The sequence below is a fragment of the Symphalangus syndactylus genome, chromosome 22, assembly GCF_028878055.3.
Source record: "Symphalangus syndactylus isolate Jambi chromosome 22, NHGRI_mSymSyn1-v2.1_pri, whole genome shotgun sequence".
Classification (NCBI taxonomy): Eukaryota; Metazoa; Chordata; class Mammalia; order Primates; family Hylobatidae; genus Symphalangus; species Symphalangus syndactylus.
The window spans coordinates 26,759,707-26,776,848 of record NC_072444.2 but is presented as its reverse complement, the minus strand read 5'-3'; the positions used below and the strand labels follow the sequence as shown (position 1 = coordinate 26,776,848).

Genomic DNA, 17,142 nt, shown 5'->3' with positions numbered 1-17,142 from the left:
CATGAGTTCTCATTGTTCAATTCCCACCTATGAGTGAGAACATGCGGTGTTTGGTTTTTTGTCCTTGTGATAGTTTACTGAGAATGATGTTTTCCAGTTTCATCCATGTCCCTACAAAGGACATGAACTCATCATTTTTTATGGCTGCATAGTATTCCATGGTGTATATGTGCCACATTTTCTTAATCCAGTCTATCGTTGTTGGACATTTGGGTTGGTTTCAAGTCTTTGCTATTGTGAATAGTGCCGCAGCAAACATACGTGTGCATGTGTCTTTATAGCAGCATGATTTATAGTCCTTTGGGTATATACCCAGTAATGGGATGGCTGGGTCAAATGGTACTTCTAGTTCTAGATCCCTGAGGAATCGCCACACTGACTTCCACAATGGTTGAACTAGTTTACAGTCCCACCAACAGTGTAAAAGTGTTCCTATTTCTCCACATCCTCTCCAGCACCTGTTGTTTCCTGACTTTTTAATGATCGCCATTCTAACTGGTGTGAGATGGTATCTCATTGTGGTTTTGATTTGCATTTCTCTGATGGCCAGTGATGATGAGCATTTTTTCATGTGTTTGTGGCTGCATAAATGTCTTCTTTTGAGAAGTGTCTGTTCATGTCTTTCGCCCACTTTTTGACGGGGTTGTTTGTTTTTTTCTTGTAAATTTGTTTGAGTTCGTTGTACATTCTGGATATTAGCCCTTTGTCAGATGAGTAGGTTACAAAAATTTTCTCCCATTCTGTAGGTTGCCTGTTCACTCTGATGGTAGTTTCTTTTGCTGTGCAGAAGCCCTTTAGTTTAATTAGATCCCATTTGTCCATTTTGGCTTTTGTTGCCATTGCTTTTGGTGTTTTAGACATGAAGTCCTTGCCCACGCCTATGTCCTGAATGGTATTGCCTAGGCTTTCTTCTAGGGTTTTTATGGTTTTAGGTCTAACATGTAAGTCTTTAATCCATCTTGAATTAATTTTTGTGTAAGTGGTAAGGAAGGGATCCAGTTTCAGCTTTCTACATATGGCTAGCCAGTTTTCCCAGCACCATTTATTAAATAGGGAATCCTTTCCCCATTGCTTGTTTTTGTCAGGTTTGTCAAAGATCAGATAGTTGTAGATATGCAGCATTATTTCTGAGGGCTCTGTTCTGTTCCATTGATCTATGTGTCTGTTGTGGTACCAGTACCATGCTGTTTTGGTTACTGTAGCCTTGTAGTATAGTTTGAAGTCAGGTAGTGTGATGCCTCCAGCTTTGTTCTTTTGGCTTAGGATTGACTTGGCGATGCGGGCTCTTTTTTGGTTCCATATGAACTTTAAAGTAGTTTTTTCCAATTCTGTGAAGAAGGTCATTGGTAGCTTGATGGGGATGGCATTGAATCTATAAATTACCTTGGGCAGTATGGCCATTTTCACGATACTGACTCTTCCAACCCATGAGCATGGAATGTTCTTCCATTTGTTTGTATCCTCTTTTATTTCATTGAGCAGTGGTCTCCTTGAAGAGGTCCTTCACATCCCTTGTAAGTTGGATTCCTAGATATTTTATTCTCTTTGAAGCGATTGTGAATGGGAGTTCACTCATGATTTGGCTCTCTGTTTGTCTGTGATTGGTGTACAAGAATGCTTGTGATTTTTGTACATTGATTTTGTATCCTGAGACTTTGCTGAAGTTGCTAATCAGCTTAAGGAGATTTGGGGCTGAGACAATGGGGTTTTCTAGATATACAATCATGTCATCTGCAAACAGGGACAATTTGACTTCCTCTTTTCCTAATTGAATACCCTTTATTTCCTTCTCCTGCCTGATTGCCCTGGCCAGAACTTCCAGCACTATGTTGAATAGGAGTGGTGAGAGAGGGCATCCCTGTCTTGTGCCAGTTTTCAAAGGGAATGCTTCCAGTTTTTGCCCATTCAGTATGATATTGGCTGTGGGTTTGTCATAGATAGCTCTTATTATTTCGAGATACGTCCCATCAATACCTAATTTATTGAGAGTTTTTAGCATGAAGCATTGTTGAATTTTGTCAAAGGCCTTTTCTGCATCTATTGAGATAATCATGTGGTTTTTGTCTTTGGTTCTGTTTTTATGCTGGATTACATTTATTGGTTTGCGTATGTTGAACCAGCCTTGCATCCCACGGATGAAGCCCACTTGATCATGGTGTATAAGCTTTTTGATGTGCTGCTGGATTCGGTTTGCCAGTATTTTATTGAGGATTTTTGCATCAGTGTTCATCAAGGATATTGGTCTGAAATTCTCTTTTTTGGTTATGTCTCTGCCAGGCTTTGGTATCAGGACGATGCTGGCCTCATAAAATGTGTTAGGGAGGATTCCCTCTTTTTCTATCGATTGGAATAGTTTCAGAAGGAATGGTACCAGTTCCTCCTTGTACCTCTGGTAGAATTCGGCTGTGAATCCATCAGGTCCTAGACTCTTTTTGGTTGGTAAGCTATTGATTATTGCCACAATTTCAGAACCTGTTATTGGTCTATTCAGAGATTCAACTTCTTCCTGGTTTAGTCTTGGGAGGGTGTATTTGACAAGGAATTTATCCATTTCTTCTAGATTTTCTAGTTTATTTGCGTAGAGGTGTTTGTAGTATTCTCTGATGGTAGATTGTATTTCTGTGGGATCGGTGGTGATAACCCCTTTTTCATTTTTTATTGAATCTATTTGATTCTTCTCTCTTTTCTTCTTCATTAGTCTTGCTAGCAGTCTATCAATTTTGTTGATCTTTTCAAAAAACCACCTCTTGGATTCATTAATTTTTTGAAGGGTTTTTTGTGTCTCTATTTCCTTCAGTTCTGCTCTGATTTTAGTTATTTCTAGCCTTCTGCTAGCTTTTGAATGTGTTTGCTCTTGCTTTTCTAGTTCTTTTAATTGTGATGTTAGGGTGTCAATTTTGGGTCTTTCCTGCTTTCTCTTGTGGGCATTTAGTGCTATACATTTCCCTCTACACACTGCTTTGAATGTGTCCCAGAGATTCTGGTATGTTGTGTCTTTGTTCTCGTTGGTTTCAAAGAACATCTTTATTTCTGCCTTCATTTCATTATGTACCCAGTAGTCATTCAGGAGCAGGTTGTTCAGTTTCCATGTAGTTGAGCGGTTTTGAGTGAGTTTCTTAATCCTGAGTTCTAGTTTGATTGCACTAACATACAGTAAAGTTGAGAGAATTTTGCAGGGAACGCCCATATACTCACCATCTCGTTTCTATTATTAACTTTTTTTTTTTTCAGACGGAGTCTCGCTCTGTTGAACATACAGTAAAGTTGAGAGAATTTTGCAGGGAACGCCCATATACTCACCATCTCGTTTCTATTATTAACTTTTTTTTTTTTCAGACGGAGTCTCGCTCTGTTGCCCAGGCTGGAGTGCAATGGCGTGATCTTGGCTCACTGCAACCTCTGCCTCCCGGGTTCAAGTGATTCTCCTGCTTCAGCCTCCTGAGTAGCTGGGACTACAGGCGCCCACCACCACACCCAGCTAATTTTTTTGTATTTTTAGTAGAGACGGGGTTTCACCATTTTAGCCAGGATGGTCTCGATCTCCTGACCTTGTGATTCACCCGCCTCAACTTCCCAAAATGGTGAGATTACAGGTGTGAGCCACCACACCCAGCCTCATTAACATTTTGTTATACTCGCTTTATCACACATTTTTCTATAGGTTTATTAATATATCCTTTTGTTGTTTTTGAGATAGAGTCTCACTGTGTCGCCTAGGCTGGAGTGCAGTGGTGTGATCTTGGCTCACTGCAACCTCTTCCTCCCAGATTCAAAGGATTCTCCTGCCTCAGCTTCCTGAGTAGCTGGTATTACAGGCGCCCAGCTAATTTTTGTATTTTTAGTAGAGATGAGGTTTCACCATGTTGGCCAGGCCAATCTCGAACTCCAAACCTCAGGTGGTCCACCTGCCTTGGCCTCCAAAAGTGCTGGGATTCCAGGCATGAGCCACTGCATCGGCCTAGTTTATTAATATATCTTCTTTTGGGTGCATTCCAAGGATTTTTCTGGACTATCATGGAAGTTAATTTGTATTTGTGGACCATAGTTTGAATTGGTGCAAGAGAGGTGATGAGGGGTGAGTTTTAGGCATTAGGTGTAGCTCTGTTACTGACCTCATATGAAGTATATTGATAACTTACTATTTCTTAGTAATGTTCCTATGATTTTATTATTGTTTCCAGCTTTTTATATAATCTTCTGATAGAAATTCCTCGGTTGCTGCAATGTGATGATGGTGTGACTGCAGATTGTGCATGTTTACTGTCACTATTACAAATAACTTGAACATTATTTCACATGGGGCTTCATCCTTCCTGTGTTTTCTGTTTAGGAGTAGCCCATCGAAGCCAGAGCAGTGAAGGAGTCAGTTCTCTCAGCAGCTCGCCCTCTAATAGCCTTGAAACGCAATCTCAGTCTCTCTCACGTTCCCAGAGCATGGATATTGATGGTGTCTCATGTGAGAAAAGGTAAAATGAAGCCAGTTTTCTAATATGCTCTTTTATTTAGGGAAAGAGAAAGATCCAATTCACTTTAGTCTCTGGTTCATAGTCAGAAATGCCAGCTAGAGACCCATGCCAGTCCTTAGCAAATTAGTGTCAAATGTATTAAATTTAAAGATTTTGTATTATTCAGAAATGTTCTTCACACTTTTGTTGTTGTTGAAACAGAGTCTCACTCTGTCGCCCAGGCTGGAGTGCAGTGGTGCGATCATGGCTCACTGCAACTTCCACCTCCCAGGTTCAAGTGATTCTCCTGCCTCAGCCACCTGAGTAGCTGGGATTACAGGTGTGTGCCACCATGCCTGGCTAATTTTTGTATTTTTAGTAGAGACAGGGTTTCACTTGTTGGCCAGGCTGGTCTCAAACTCCTGGCCTCAAGAGATCTTCCTGCCTCGGCCTCCCAAAGGACTGGGATTATAGGCATGAGCCACTGTGCATGGCCCACTATACTTGTGTATTAAATGTCTTTTATGAAATAATGGTGTAGTCAGTTAAAAAAAAACTATTGTTCTCATTTTGTAAATATAAAGTTGGCAAGCATATGCCTCTCCCTAAAACTTCTACTGATTAGTGAAATTTAAAAGTTTGGAATATTTCAGACAGGTAAGCCAAATACCCTGTTTGCTTCATAAGGATCAGGGTATCTTGAAAGAGCCCTCCTGTGTTGCATATGCGCCAAAAATGGGTGATAAGAGTGGCTGAGGTATTGATTCCTTTCATGATTGAGCAAGTCAGACTCCTTGGACCTGGCTCCTCTCCCCTGAAGCAGTGCCCTCAGTTCGTGTCAGTGGGCTAAACAGATGAAAAGGGGAATTAAGTCCGGGCTCGATGGCTCATGCCTGTAATCCTAGCACTTTGGGAGGCCGAGACAGGTGGATCACTTGAGGTCAGAAATTCAAGACCAACCTGGAAACCCTGTCTCTACTAAAAATAAAAAAATTAGCTGGGCCTGGTGGCAGGCGCCTGTAATCTCAACTACTGGGGAGGCTGAGGCAAGAGAATCACTTGAACCCAAGAGGCGGAGGTTGCGGTGAATCAAGATTGTGCCACTGCACTCCAGCCTGGCCGATAGAGTGAAACTCCATCTCAAAAAAAGAAAAAGGAGAATTAAAAATATGAATAAGGGGCTGGGCGTGGTGGCTCACACCTGTAATCCCAGCACTTTGGGAAACAGAGACATGGATCACTTGAGGCCAGGAATTCAAGACCAACCTGTCCAACATCGTGAAACCCCAACTCTACTAAAAATACAAAAATTAGCTGGGTGTGGTGTTGCATGCCTATAGTCCCAGCTACTTGGGAGGCTAAGGCAGGAGAATCACTTGAACCTGGGAGGCATAGGCTACAGTGAGCTGAGATCACACCACTGCCTTCCAGCCTGGGTGACAGAGTGAGACTGCATCAAAAAAAAAAAAAAAATAATAATAATAATAATAACAACCAAATAGAATATCTAGAAATGAAAAGGTAATTTACATTGAGAACTTGCTGTAAGAGTTAAATAGGGGTTAGCCATAGCTGAAGAAAGAATTGACAAACCAAAAGAGCTGAAGAAACTACCCAGAACGTACCACGAAGAACAAAGCAGATGAAAAATATAAAAGATATTTAGAGATACAGAGGACAGAGTCCTTGGTTTCTCCTGAAATGTATCTAGGATTGAAATTTCTGGGTAGAACATTAAAATTGTAGTGAATGCAGATGTTCAGCTTTAAAAAAGAAAAAAAAGACAACAGGGGTCCAGGATATATCTAAACATCAAAAAGGGAGAATAGAGAGTTGGAGAGATTTCCTTCTGCTCACTCTTATTCCACATTTTTTTCTCTACTGGTTTGAAAGATACTGTTTAAAAAAAGCAGGCCAGGAGCAGTGGCTTACGCCTGTAATCCCAGCACTTTGGGAGGCCGACGCAGGTGTTCACTTGAGGTCAGCAGTTCGAGACCAGCCTGGCCAACATGTTGAAACCCCATATCTACTAAAAATACAAAAATTAGCGGGGCATGGTGGCGTGTACCTGTAGTCCCAGCTACTTTGGAGGCTGAGGCAGGAGAGTCGCTTGAACCTGGAAGGTGGAGGTTGCGGTGAGCTGAGATCGCACCGCTGCACTCCAGCTTGGGCAACAGAGTGAGACTTTGTCTCAAAAAAGGTAATAAATAAATAAACACATCATGGAAAATTGGGTGTCCATTCCCTCAAGCATTTATCCTTATTTTTTTTGGAGACGGAGTCTCACTCAGTCTTCCATACTGGAATGCCGTGGCACGATCTCGGCTCTCTACAACCTCTGCCTCCCGGGTTCAAGCAATTCTCCTGCCTCAGCCTCCCGAGTAGCTGGAATTACAGACATGGGCCACCACACATGGCTAATTTTTGAATTTTTGGCTGGGGTTTCACCATATTGGCCAAGCTGGCCTCAAACTCCTGACCTCAGGTGATCCACCCACCTCAGCCTCCCAAAGTGCTGGAATTACAGGCATCTTATATTTCAATTAAGTTTGCTTTAAAATAATACAATATAATATAAATATAGTATATCATGATCAATTTAGGCTTACTTTAGGAATGCAAGGATGCATTGATATTAGAAAATCTATAAATATCATCTACCATATTGTATGTTAAAAAGAAAATCCTTATAATGTTGATAGCTGCAAGAGTCTGATAAAATTCCACATTAATTCATGATAATAAGAAAATGAGGAACAGAAAGGAGTATCTTTAAACTCCCAGTGTGGCACAGACAAAGTTCACCAAATATTCCACATGCTCCCCAGAATTTCTCATTCTCTTTTACAGTTAGACTGGGGCCAATGACCAGTTCTGTCCAGTAGACTATGAACTAGAGTGACATGTGTCACTTTTAGATGAAGGCAGTTGAGCCGATGTTCCTCCTCCATCCCTCTCTTCTCTTGCTCCAGTGACCTTGGAGGCTGTGTATTGCAGATGGCATAGATTAAAGATGGAGTAAGGATGCTTCACTCTCATCAGACTTTGTGTAAGCAAGAACTAAATCCTTACAGCGTTAAGCTTCTAAGATTTCAGAGTGTATGTGCTGCTACAGTATAGCCTGTCTTACTCTAACATAAAGGGCATCTACCAAAAAACTACAGTAACTCTCCTATTCAATGGTGAGAAGTTAGCATCATTTTCTGTAAAATCAGCAATAAGAACAAGGATGACTGCTATTTCTTCTTGTATTTAGCAGTGCAGTAAAACAAGTAAGGATTGGGAATGGAAGAAACAACAGTAATAATTTGCAGATAAATTATTTACATGTTGGCTGGGCACAGTGCCCACACCTGTAATCCCAGCACTTTTGGGAGGCCAAAGCAGGCAGATCACTTGAGGTAAGGAGTTCAAGACAAGCCTAGCCAACATGGTAAAACCCCATCTCCACTAAAAATACAAAAATATTAGCCGGATGTGGTGGTGCATGCCTGTAATCCCAGTTATTCGGGAGGCTGAGGCAGGAGAATTGCTTGAACCTGGGAGGCAGGGGTTGCAGTGAGCTGAGATTGCACCACTGCACTACAGCCTGGGTGACAGAGCAAGACTCTGTCTGAAAAAAAAAAGTTATTTACATGTAAACTTTCTATGTATAAATAAATAAGTTGCTTATAAGAAGTGTGTATTTAAAATCAGTTACATTCCTGTCTGCCAACAACAAAAAGTTAGAAAATGTAATTTTTAAAAAGGTGCCATTCACAGTTTCATTAAAAAGTATTAACATATGGTACCTAGGAATAAATTTAGCAAAAGAAGTATAAAATTTTTATAGAGAAAATTATTAAAGCTTATTGATAGACCTTAAAGAAGATCTTAATACTTGGAGAGTAATAAAAACTCAGTAATATAATTATATTACTTCTCCCCAATTTGATCTTTAAGAGTGAAAAAAATTTTGGTCAAAATCCCGGGAGGGTTTTTAAGGAATTCCTCAGGCTGATTCCTAAGTATGTGCAGAAGAGGAAAGAGGCAAGGATAGCTAAGGCCTCTTAAAGTAGAAGAATAAAGTGGAGACATTGACCTAGCAGATATCAAGATTTGTGAAGTTTTAGTAATTAAGACAAAGTGGTATTGGCCAGGGGCAGACAAATTGTCTAACAGGACAGTAACGAGTCTCCAGAAATAGACCCACTCATTAATGAAAATTGGACACGTGACATAGGAGATTTCATATTAATGTAAAAAGGATGATCTTTCCAGTAAATGGTGCTAGGGCAATTGTTTAATCGGGGGTAAATGATATGTACTTAACCAGTTTTTGTAATAAGACTTCAGTTGAGTTTTTTGTTTTCTTAATTAAATTTTTTATTTTTATTTTTTATTTTTTTGAGACGGAGTCTCGCTCTGTTGCCCAGGCTGGAGTGCAGTGGTGCGATCTCGGCTCACTGCAAGCTCTGCCTCCTGGGTTCAGGCCATTCTCCTGCCTTAGCCTCCCGAGTAGCTGGGCCTACAGGTGCCCACCACCACGCCTGGCTAATTTTTTGTATTTTTTAGTAGAGACGGGGTTTCACCGTGTTAGCCAGGATGGTCTCAATTTCCTGACCTTGTGATCCGCCCACCTCAGCCTCCCAAAGTGCTGGGATTACAGGCGTGAGCTACCGTGCCTGGCCTATTTTCTTAATTAAATTTTTAAAAATGTTTATTTAATTTTTTTTAGAGCCAGAGTCTTGCTATGCTGCCCAGGCTGGGATACAGTGGTTATTCACAGGCACGGTAATAGTGCATACGGCCTCAAACTTCTGGGCTAAAGTGATCCTCCAGCTTCAGCCTCCTAGGTAGCTGGGACCATAGGCTCATGCCAACATACCTGGCCTGGTTGAATTTTATGTCATTTTAAAATACTATATATAGATAAACTACTTTAATGATATACTTTTATTTATTTATTTATTTGAGAAGGAGTTTCGCTCTTGTTGCCCAGGCTGGAGTGCAATGGTGCGATCTCGGCTCACTGCAACCTCTGCATCCTGGGTTCAAGTGATTCTCCTGCATCAGCCTCCCGAGTAGCTGGGATTACAGGCATGCGCCACCACTCCTGGCTAATTTTGTATTTTTAGTAGAGGTGGGGTTTCTCCATGTTGGTCAGGCTGATCTCGAACTCCCGACCTCAGGTGATCCACCTGCCTTGGCCTCCCAAAGTGCTGGGATTACAGGCGTGAGCCACTGCACTCGGCCAATGATATACTTTTAAAAATTAAGCCCAAGCAGATGACAACTTAGGAAAAATATTTCCAACATGTATAAGAGACAAATTGTTTAGATCCTAATTTATGAAGAACTCTTAAAAATTAATAAGAAAAAAGATGGACCATTATCATTTTGCTTTCCTGATTGATTTAACTGATATTTTAAAACATTTTCTTACCCAGCAGCTACAGTGACATTGTGTGGGTTTATAAAAGGTAAAAGGCTTATTTGTCTTTTGTACTTTAAGCATGTCCCAGGTGGATGTGGATTCAGGAATTGAAAACATGGAGGTTGATGAAAATGATAGAAGAGAAAAGCGGAGCCTCAGTGATAAGGTTGGTAAGCGATGAAGCCCTTGGTACAGGTAATAGAAATAAACACATTTCATGTCTTGTATCTGTAGAGTCTGTTAGAGTGGGGCCACCCGAAATCAGGAAGTCCTAGGCAGGTGATTATTTTTATTCTTTTGAGGAAAAACGAATAACCTAGATTACCCTTATTTATGGAAGTGTAACTCAGTCCTTTGATCTGATAATATCCATCTGTTTTTGGTTCAGGGCCATGATTTTATCAGTAAATTTAGGTTGTAATAGGACCTAATTTAGAGCAAATTAGAATTCTTGCTGTTGATCTTTTGCTTTTTTTTTTTTTGAGACAGAGTCTCGCTCTGTTGCCCAGGCTGGAGTGCAGTGGTGCGATCTCGGCTCACTGCAAGCTCCATCTCCCAGGTTCACACCATTCTCCTGCCCCAGCTTCCCAAGTAGCTGGGACTACAGGCACCTGCCACCATGCCCAGCTAATTTTTTGTATTTTTAGTAGAGATGGTTTTCACCGTGTTAGCCAGGATGGTCTCGATCTCCTGACCTGGTGATCCGCCTGCCTTGGCTTCCCAAAGTGTGGGATTACAGGCGTGAGCCACCATGCCTGGCCTGGTCTTTTGCTTTTAAGCAAGTAGATCGTCACATCTTTAGCAGTATTCTGAGGAAAATGACTGGGAATTGAAGCAAGAATATGTAGAATCTAGTAGCAACTGGAAGGTTTTGGAAAACATGAAGCTTTTATATTTGAATATCACCTGAGCTTAGTGCTCTGCATTTAGGGTGTGTGTGTGTGTGTGTGTGTATTAATATAGATAATTACATCACTTTCTGTTTAGTAAATTATTAGGAATCCTTTAGCAACACATGTTAATGATTATTAGAAGTTGCACTGTAAACAAAGAAAAGACAAACAAAAAAAGGAAAAAATAAGAAGTTGCACTGTAGCCTCCTAGTGGTGCAGTGCTTTATTTTGTGTAGTTCTTTAATGTTTACAAAATTCTTTTTTATATGCTATTTTATCTGTGGTGGTATGTAATAAGAAATGTTACATTTTTGAAAAATTCCTGGAGGAAAATTGGTCATGCACCTAGAATGTTAACCTGGTCCTGTGGAATTCAGAAAAGTAAATAGATAGGATATGTACATCTTCTGTCACATATTTTTCCTTGGTGACTTTTGATAATGCCTTTGCTCTTTTTTTTTTTTTTGAGACAGAGCCTCACTCTGTTGCCCAGGCTAGAGTGCAGTGGCGCGATCTCGGCTCACCACAACCTCCGCCTCCTGGGTTCAAGCGATTCTCCTGCCTCAGCCCCCCGAGTAGCTGGGATTATAGGCTGCGCCTGGCTAATTTTTGTATTTTTAGTAGAGACAGGGTTTCACCATGTTGGCCAGGCTGGTCTTGAGCTCCTGACCTCAGGTAATCCACTGGCCTCGGCCTTCCAGAGTGCTGGGATTACAGGTGTGAGCCACCACGCCCGGCCATCTTTGCTCTTTAATGCTCCCCATAGATGTATTGTAAGCTCATGAGACTTAGATGTTGTAACTTTGATGTTATAGGAATAGGCTTACTTTTCCCCTAATCAGTGGGTGAATGGTTTCATGCATTTTTAAAATATCATCACTAATAATGAATTAAATCAGAATAACATATTCCTATTGAAGTACCTAACTCATACCTCTTATTTGAAATTAACCTGCAAATCTTCTTCTTCACCAGGAGCCTTCCTCGGGCCCTGAAGTGTCTGAAGAGCAGGCCTTACAGCTGGTCTGTAAGATCTTCCGTGTCTCTTGGAAGGACCGGGACAGAGATGTCATCTTTCTTTCTTCTCTTTCTGCACAGTTTAAGCAGAACCCAAAAGAAGGTAGGAATCTAGCTCAGCAGTCTTACTGCAGAGTACTCGACAAGAAAATAAGATGTGAGATCTTTGCCCTCTGTTATCCACATTCACTCCGTCTTGCTCTTGGGTTGTATTTTTGATGACAGGGATACTTCTTGATGAAGACACAGTTGTTTAGCCACTTTCTTCCCTTTCCACTGATCTTATCGATAACTTATTTTTCATTTTCATGATTTCTACAATACTATGTAAATAAGCTAATGGTCTCCATTTTCTCAGGGTTGGAGTTTTTCTCTTTGTACTAAGAAGGTGCTTAGAGCATTACCTCCTCTTTATTTATGTATTTTTTTTGAGACGGAATCTCACTGTCACCAGGCTGGAGTGCAGTGGCATGATCTCAGCTGACTGCAACCTCTGCCTCCTGAGTTCAAGCGATTCTTCTGCCTCGGCCACTGGAGTAGCTGGGACTACAGGTGCGCACCACCACGCCCAGCTAATTTTTGTAGTTTTTTTTTTTTTTTTTTTTGAGACAGGGTCTTGCTCTGGCACCAGGCTGGAGTGCAGTGGTGCAATCTCGGCTCACTGCAACCCCCACCTCCGGGGTTCAAGCGATTCTCCAGCCTCAGCCTCACGAATTGGGATTACAGGCATGCGCCACCACACCCAGCTAATTTTTGTATTTTTAGTAGAGACGGGGTTTCACCATGTTGGCCAGGATGGTCTTGATCTCCTGACCTCGTGATCCACCCGTCTTGGCCTCCCAAAGTGCTGGGATTATAGGCTTGAGCCACCGTGACTGGCCTAATTTTTGTAGTTTTAGTAGAGACAGGAGTTCACCGTGTTGGCCAGGATGGTCTTGATCTCCTGACCTCGTGATCTGCCCACCTCAGCCTCCCAAAGTGCTGGGATTACAGGCTTGAGCCACCAAGCCTGGCCTTACCTCCTCTTATGAAGTATAGATATAGTGGGTGGTCTCCAGGCATCCTGAGAGAAGTGTTCTGTATGAGCTATACCTGCTTGAAGTGCCTATGAAGCCACGTATAGACGGTGGAATTGCTCTATTTGGTTAAACTGCATAGCAAGATAGAACATAATGACATTTTGCTGTGTTTCTGATATTCCACTTTAAGAGGCCAAGCTTGTAACAAAATAGTAAAACTCTTAGCAAGATATCAGCATCATAGGGCACTATCCTTTTTCTTTACAGCAGTCATTTGGAATGCAGAAGAGGTATGGGAGGTGTGCTGGAGTGGTTTTTTTGGCCTATCACTGGAATGTAACTTCCCTCATGGTAGGGATTTTTGTCTGTTTTACTCATTGATGTATCCCTAGAAGGATATCTTACACAAAATAGTCCCTCAATAGATAGATTTTAAATGGATGCGTGAATATCAAGGAGATCACCTTTCTCTTTTCTATGCTGTCTGTCTTCTGAGGAGGGGAAAAAAAAGTCCTTTGTATTTCTGGAGGATAGATAAGACTATTTCTGATTTTACTTATTAACTCTACTAATGGAGCAGACCATGTATTTGAAACTCTGCTACTTGTTATTCTTATTGTAAATCTTAAGATTCTCAAATCTGTCTTACACATGTAAGTGGCAATTTAAATAACCAAATCAGATAAAATTTCCATGAGTTAAAACTTTTGTTTAGTGGTATTTAAAATGTATCTAAAGACTAACAGTAAATCAACTGGGAGCTGTAAAGAGTAAGAAGGAAGCTAGAATGTAGCATTTGCTCCTGAAAGCCACATGGTGATTAGATTTTGGACCCTTCATAAAATCTTTTGAACCTTGGACTTAATAATTTTATTACTATCTATAAAACATATCTAGACTAAGAAATATTAACCCAGTTGCATTTGTAGTATAATAAAGTAACCTCTATAGTTGGGAGTAGCTTCTTTTTACAATTAATATTCATCAGCGGTAACTCTCAATGATTGTACCCCAACTTTCTTTTTAATAAACTTTTAATTTTGGAATAGTTTCAGTTAGTGCAGGGAGTTCCTGTATATACTTTACCCAGTTTCCCCTGACGTTAGTATCTTATATAACCATGGTACATTTGTCAAAACTAAGAAATTACTACTAAGTAAACACAAGGCTTTATTTAGGTTGCACCAGGTTTTCCACTAATATCCTTTTACCATTCCAGAATCTAATCCAGAATACTGCATCAAACCACTCGGGGGCAGCTGGCTTATTCAAGGGCTGTGTAACCTGTGTTTGAACTGTGTGTAACCTGTTCTTTATTCTGCCTTTCCAACAGTGTTCTCCGATTTTAAGGACTTGATTGGCCAGATTTTAATGGAAGTGCTAATGATGTCCACTCAGACCAGAGATGAAAACCCATTTGCCAGTCTGACAGCCACATCACAGCCAATTGCTGCAGCAGCACGGTCACCAGACAGAAATCTCTTGCTAAACACTGGCTCCAATCCAGGCACAAGCCCCATGTTCTGCAACGTGGGCTCTTTTGGTGCCAGCTCTTTGTCTAGGTCAGTGTGGTTCTCTTTGCACATCTAACTGGTAGTAAAATAACTGTGAAGTACATAGGAGAAGGGAATGTTTGTTGACAGTGTTAATCAGTGTCGTACAGGGTATGGCATATATCATATTTGGGGAGGTGGATTTAGTCATTGGAAGTGGAATTCTCTTTTCTAGATTATTATTTTTTGGCTCTCTATGGTTAAGATATTGCTAGATGAAATTTTAGAAGCAGTTGGCTGTGTATACTACATCATTCTTCGAATGGGGACTTTAGTGTCTTGTAAGTATAGCCTCTAGATCAATAGAGCAATTAGATTATAATTATTTAGATGTTTATCTGCTATACTTGAACTGAAATGATTCTCCTTTAAAAGCTTGATATTTTCTGTTTTAGTTAGTTATCTCAAGTTTTTCTTTGATTTTTCTCTTCTTTCCTCCCTTTCTCAACTAATTTAGCCTCTATGAAAGTAGTCCGGCTCCCACTCCCAGTTTCTGGAGCTCTGTTCCCGTGATGGGCCCGTCTCTTGCCTCACCTTCCCGTGCAGCCAGCCAGTTGGCTGTGCCTTCCACTCCCCTCAGTCCTCACAGTGCAGCCTCTGGAACTGCTGCGGGAAGCCAGCCTTCATCCCCGCGGTATCGCCCCTACACTGTCACTCACCCATGGGCGTCCTCAGGCGTCTCCATTCTGTCGAGCTCCCCAAGTCCCCCTGCCCTTGCCAGTAGCCCCCAAGCAGTGCCTGCCAGCAGTTCCAGACAGAGGCCCAGCAGCACGGGTCCACCCCCACCACCCGCCTCACCCAGTGCCGCGAGCAGACGCCCCTCCTCCCTGAGGATCTCTCCTAGGTATTTATCCCACAGGAGAGTTGTGTGTGTGTTTGCGGTGCAGGGAAAGGAGTTTAACACAGTTTGGAAGAAGTGCTGTGTGACACTGACTCTGTTAAATTGTTGTTTTGGGTTATTAACCTGTGCGGCTAACTAGTTTGGTAGGCACGTACTCTGAGTCCATGCTTCTGCCGGGCTCTAATCATGCTAGAAAGTTTGGGTTGCTCTATTCTATTATGAATCCCTTTCTTCCCTTTGAGAGTTGGGGCACACAGGAACCCTTTTTGGCCTTTTGTCCTGTTGCCAGTGGTAGTTGAAATGCAATCAGACCAAGCAGGTATGGGAGCAAATCTGGGCCTGGTGTTTTTTACTTATGGTGAGTGAGGTGGGTTGGTTCATGCCCTGATGTGTTGAGTTTTAGTTATATGTAAGTTCAGTCTCTTAAAAGGAAGTAGTATCAGAATTCCACTAATCCAGTGGCCCCTTCTCTCAAATGTACCTGTATGTGTCCTATAATTTAGGTAAATTATGTTTCTGCATGTCAGTGGCCAAAAGTTTCAGTGTACGGTTTATTTAAAAGGACAGCAGTTGCAAAAGCTTCTCCCCCTCTTGTTTTTTCTTTGTTCTCTGATGGCCTTTTTTGCTTTTGTTGTGGTAGTATGTACGACAATCCTTTCTCCTTCCTCTTCCTCGCACTTTCTGGGGACAGTAGTGATGAAGAAGATGAAGAAGAAGATGATGATGATGGTGATGGTGATGATGAAGGTGGTGGTGGTGGTGATGATTTTTCTTGTGTCCAGTTTGGGTCCAGGTATCAGAGGAATGGAGTCTTACCCCTGCATGTGCATAGATGCTTAGGAACTAACTTCTATAAGCTCTAACAAGGGGTGTGCTTTGAATCCAGGCAGGATATAGTCAAATGAGGTGGGCTCCAGAGTATATTGATGTGTTCAGACCTTCTCATGGGATGAAGTAGCACATAGGATAATTTTCTTTTTTTCTTTCTTTCTTTCTTTTTTTTTTTGAAACAGATTCTGCTCTTGTTGCCCAGGCTGGAGTGCAGTGGTGCGATCTTGGCTCACTGCAACCTCCTCCTCCTGGGTTCAAGCGATTCTCCTGCCTCAGACTCCCAAGTAGCTGGGAATACAGGCGCCCACCACCACGCCCGGCTAATTTTTGTATTTTTAGTAGAGACAGGGTTTCGCCAGGTTGGCTAGGCTGGTCTTGAACTCCCGACCTCAAGTGATCTGCCCGTCTCGGCCTCCCAAAATGTTGGGATTACAGGAGTGAGCCACTGTGTCTGGCCCGAGAATTTTCAGAGTTGTCGCCTGGCAAGTTTGGAGGAAAACTTTATGTATAATCATTTTTCAAAAGCATGAAAACAGATTAAAGATCAGTCATCAAGTTTATCGCCTTTAGATCTAAAATAAGGGACCCTTCATTTATCTATTGCGAGAATGTTATTGTGAACTACCAGATGTGACAACTTGTACTCTCTGAGGCATGTTTTCTTAAGTACAGTTGCATGGATTGCTGCTATTTAGTAATGGGAGAGGGGCTGGGATTTGGGGGAGGTGTGTGTGTGTGTGTACGTGTATGTGTGTGCTCCCTTCCCACCCCCTTCCAGCCTCCCCCACCCACCCCCCACCCCCGTTCACCCCCATTGAGCTCAGTCTGGGCAGTCCATCGAAGAACATATGAGGTCATACCGTCTGGCATAACTGTGACTTTGCTTTCATGTCTAGCCTTAAATTTCTCTCAGCACCTCCTGGACCTCAGTGAAGCCAGACCCCATTTGTTTAAAGAGCCTTTGAAATGACCGCAGAGGCTGAAACATAGTTCCGGATGTTGCTGAATGTTTACCCCTGGAAACCGAGTGAAAAGCACTACTTGGGTTGTGTAGGTGACTTTGAGCAAGAGAATATAATAGCACCTTCTTTCTAATCGTCTGACTCATTGTCTTACAATTTTGCTCT

At 41.8% G+C, this 17,142-nt stretch overlaps 1 protein-coding gene across 6 annotated transcripts in view; it reads left to right on the top strand.

The window, feature by feature from the left end:
* The window catches only part of UBE4B (ubiquitination factor E4B), a 156,099-nt gene that overhangs the window by 64,448 nt on the left and 74,509 nt on the right, over positions 1-17,142 (top strand). For 3 of the 6 annotated variants that reach the window (XM_055261860.2, XM_055261859.2, XM_055261858.2), the window contains exons 3-7: positions 4,331-4,466; positions 9,940-10,027; positions 11,730-11,874; positions 14,124-14,352; positions 14,801-15,187. In XM_055261860.2, coding sequence (XP_055117835.1) covers positions 4,331-4,466; positions 9,940-10,027; positions 11,730-11,874; positions 14,124-14,352; positions 14,801-15,187 — 985 coding nt within the window. Of the gene's footprint in view, positions 1-4,330; positions 4,467-9,939; positions 10,028-11,729; positions 11,875-14,123; positions 14,353-14,800; positions 15,188-15,824; positions 15,978-17,142 lie in introns of all 6 variants that reach the window. The other 3 variants (XM_055261863.2, XM_063631926.1, XM_055261857.2) reach the window with 2 other exon arrangements.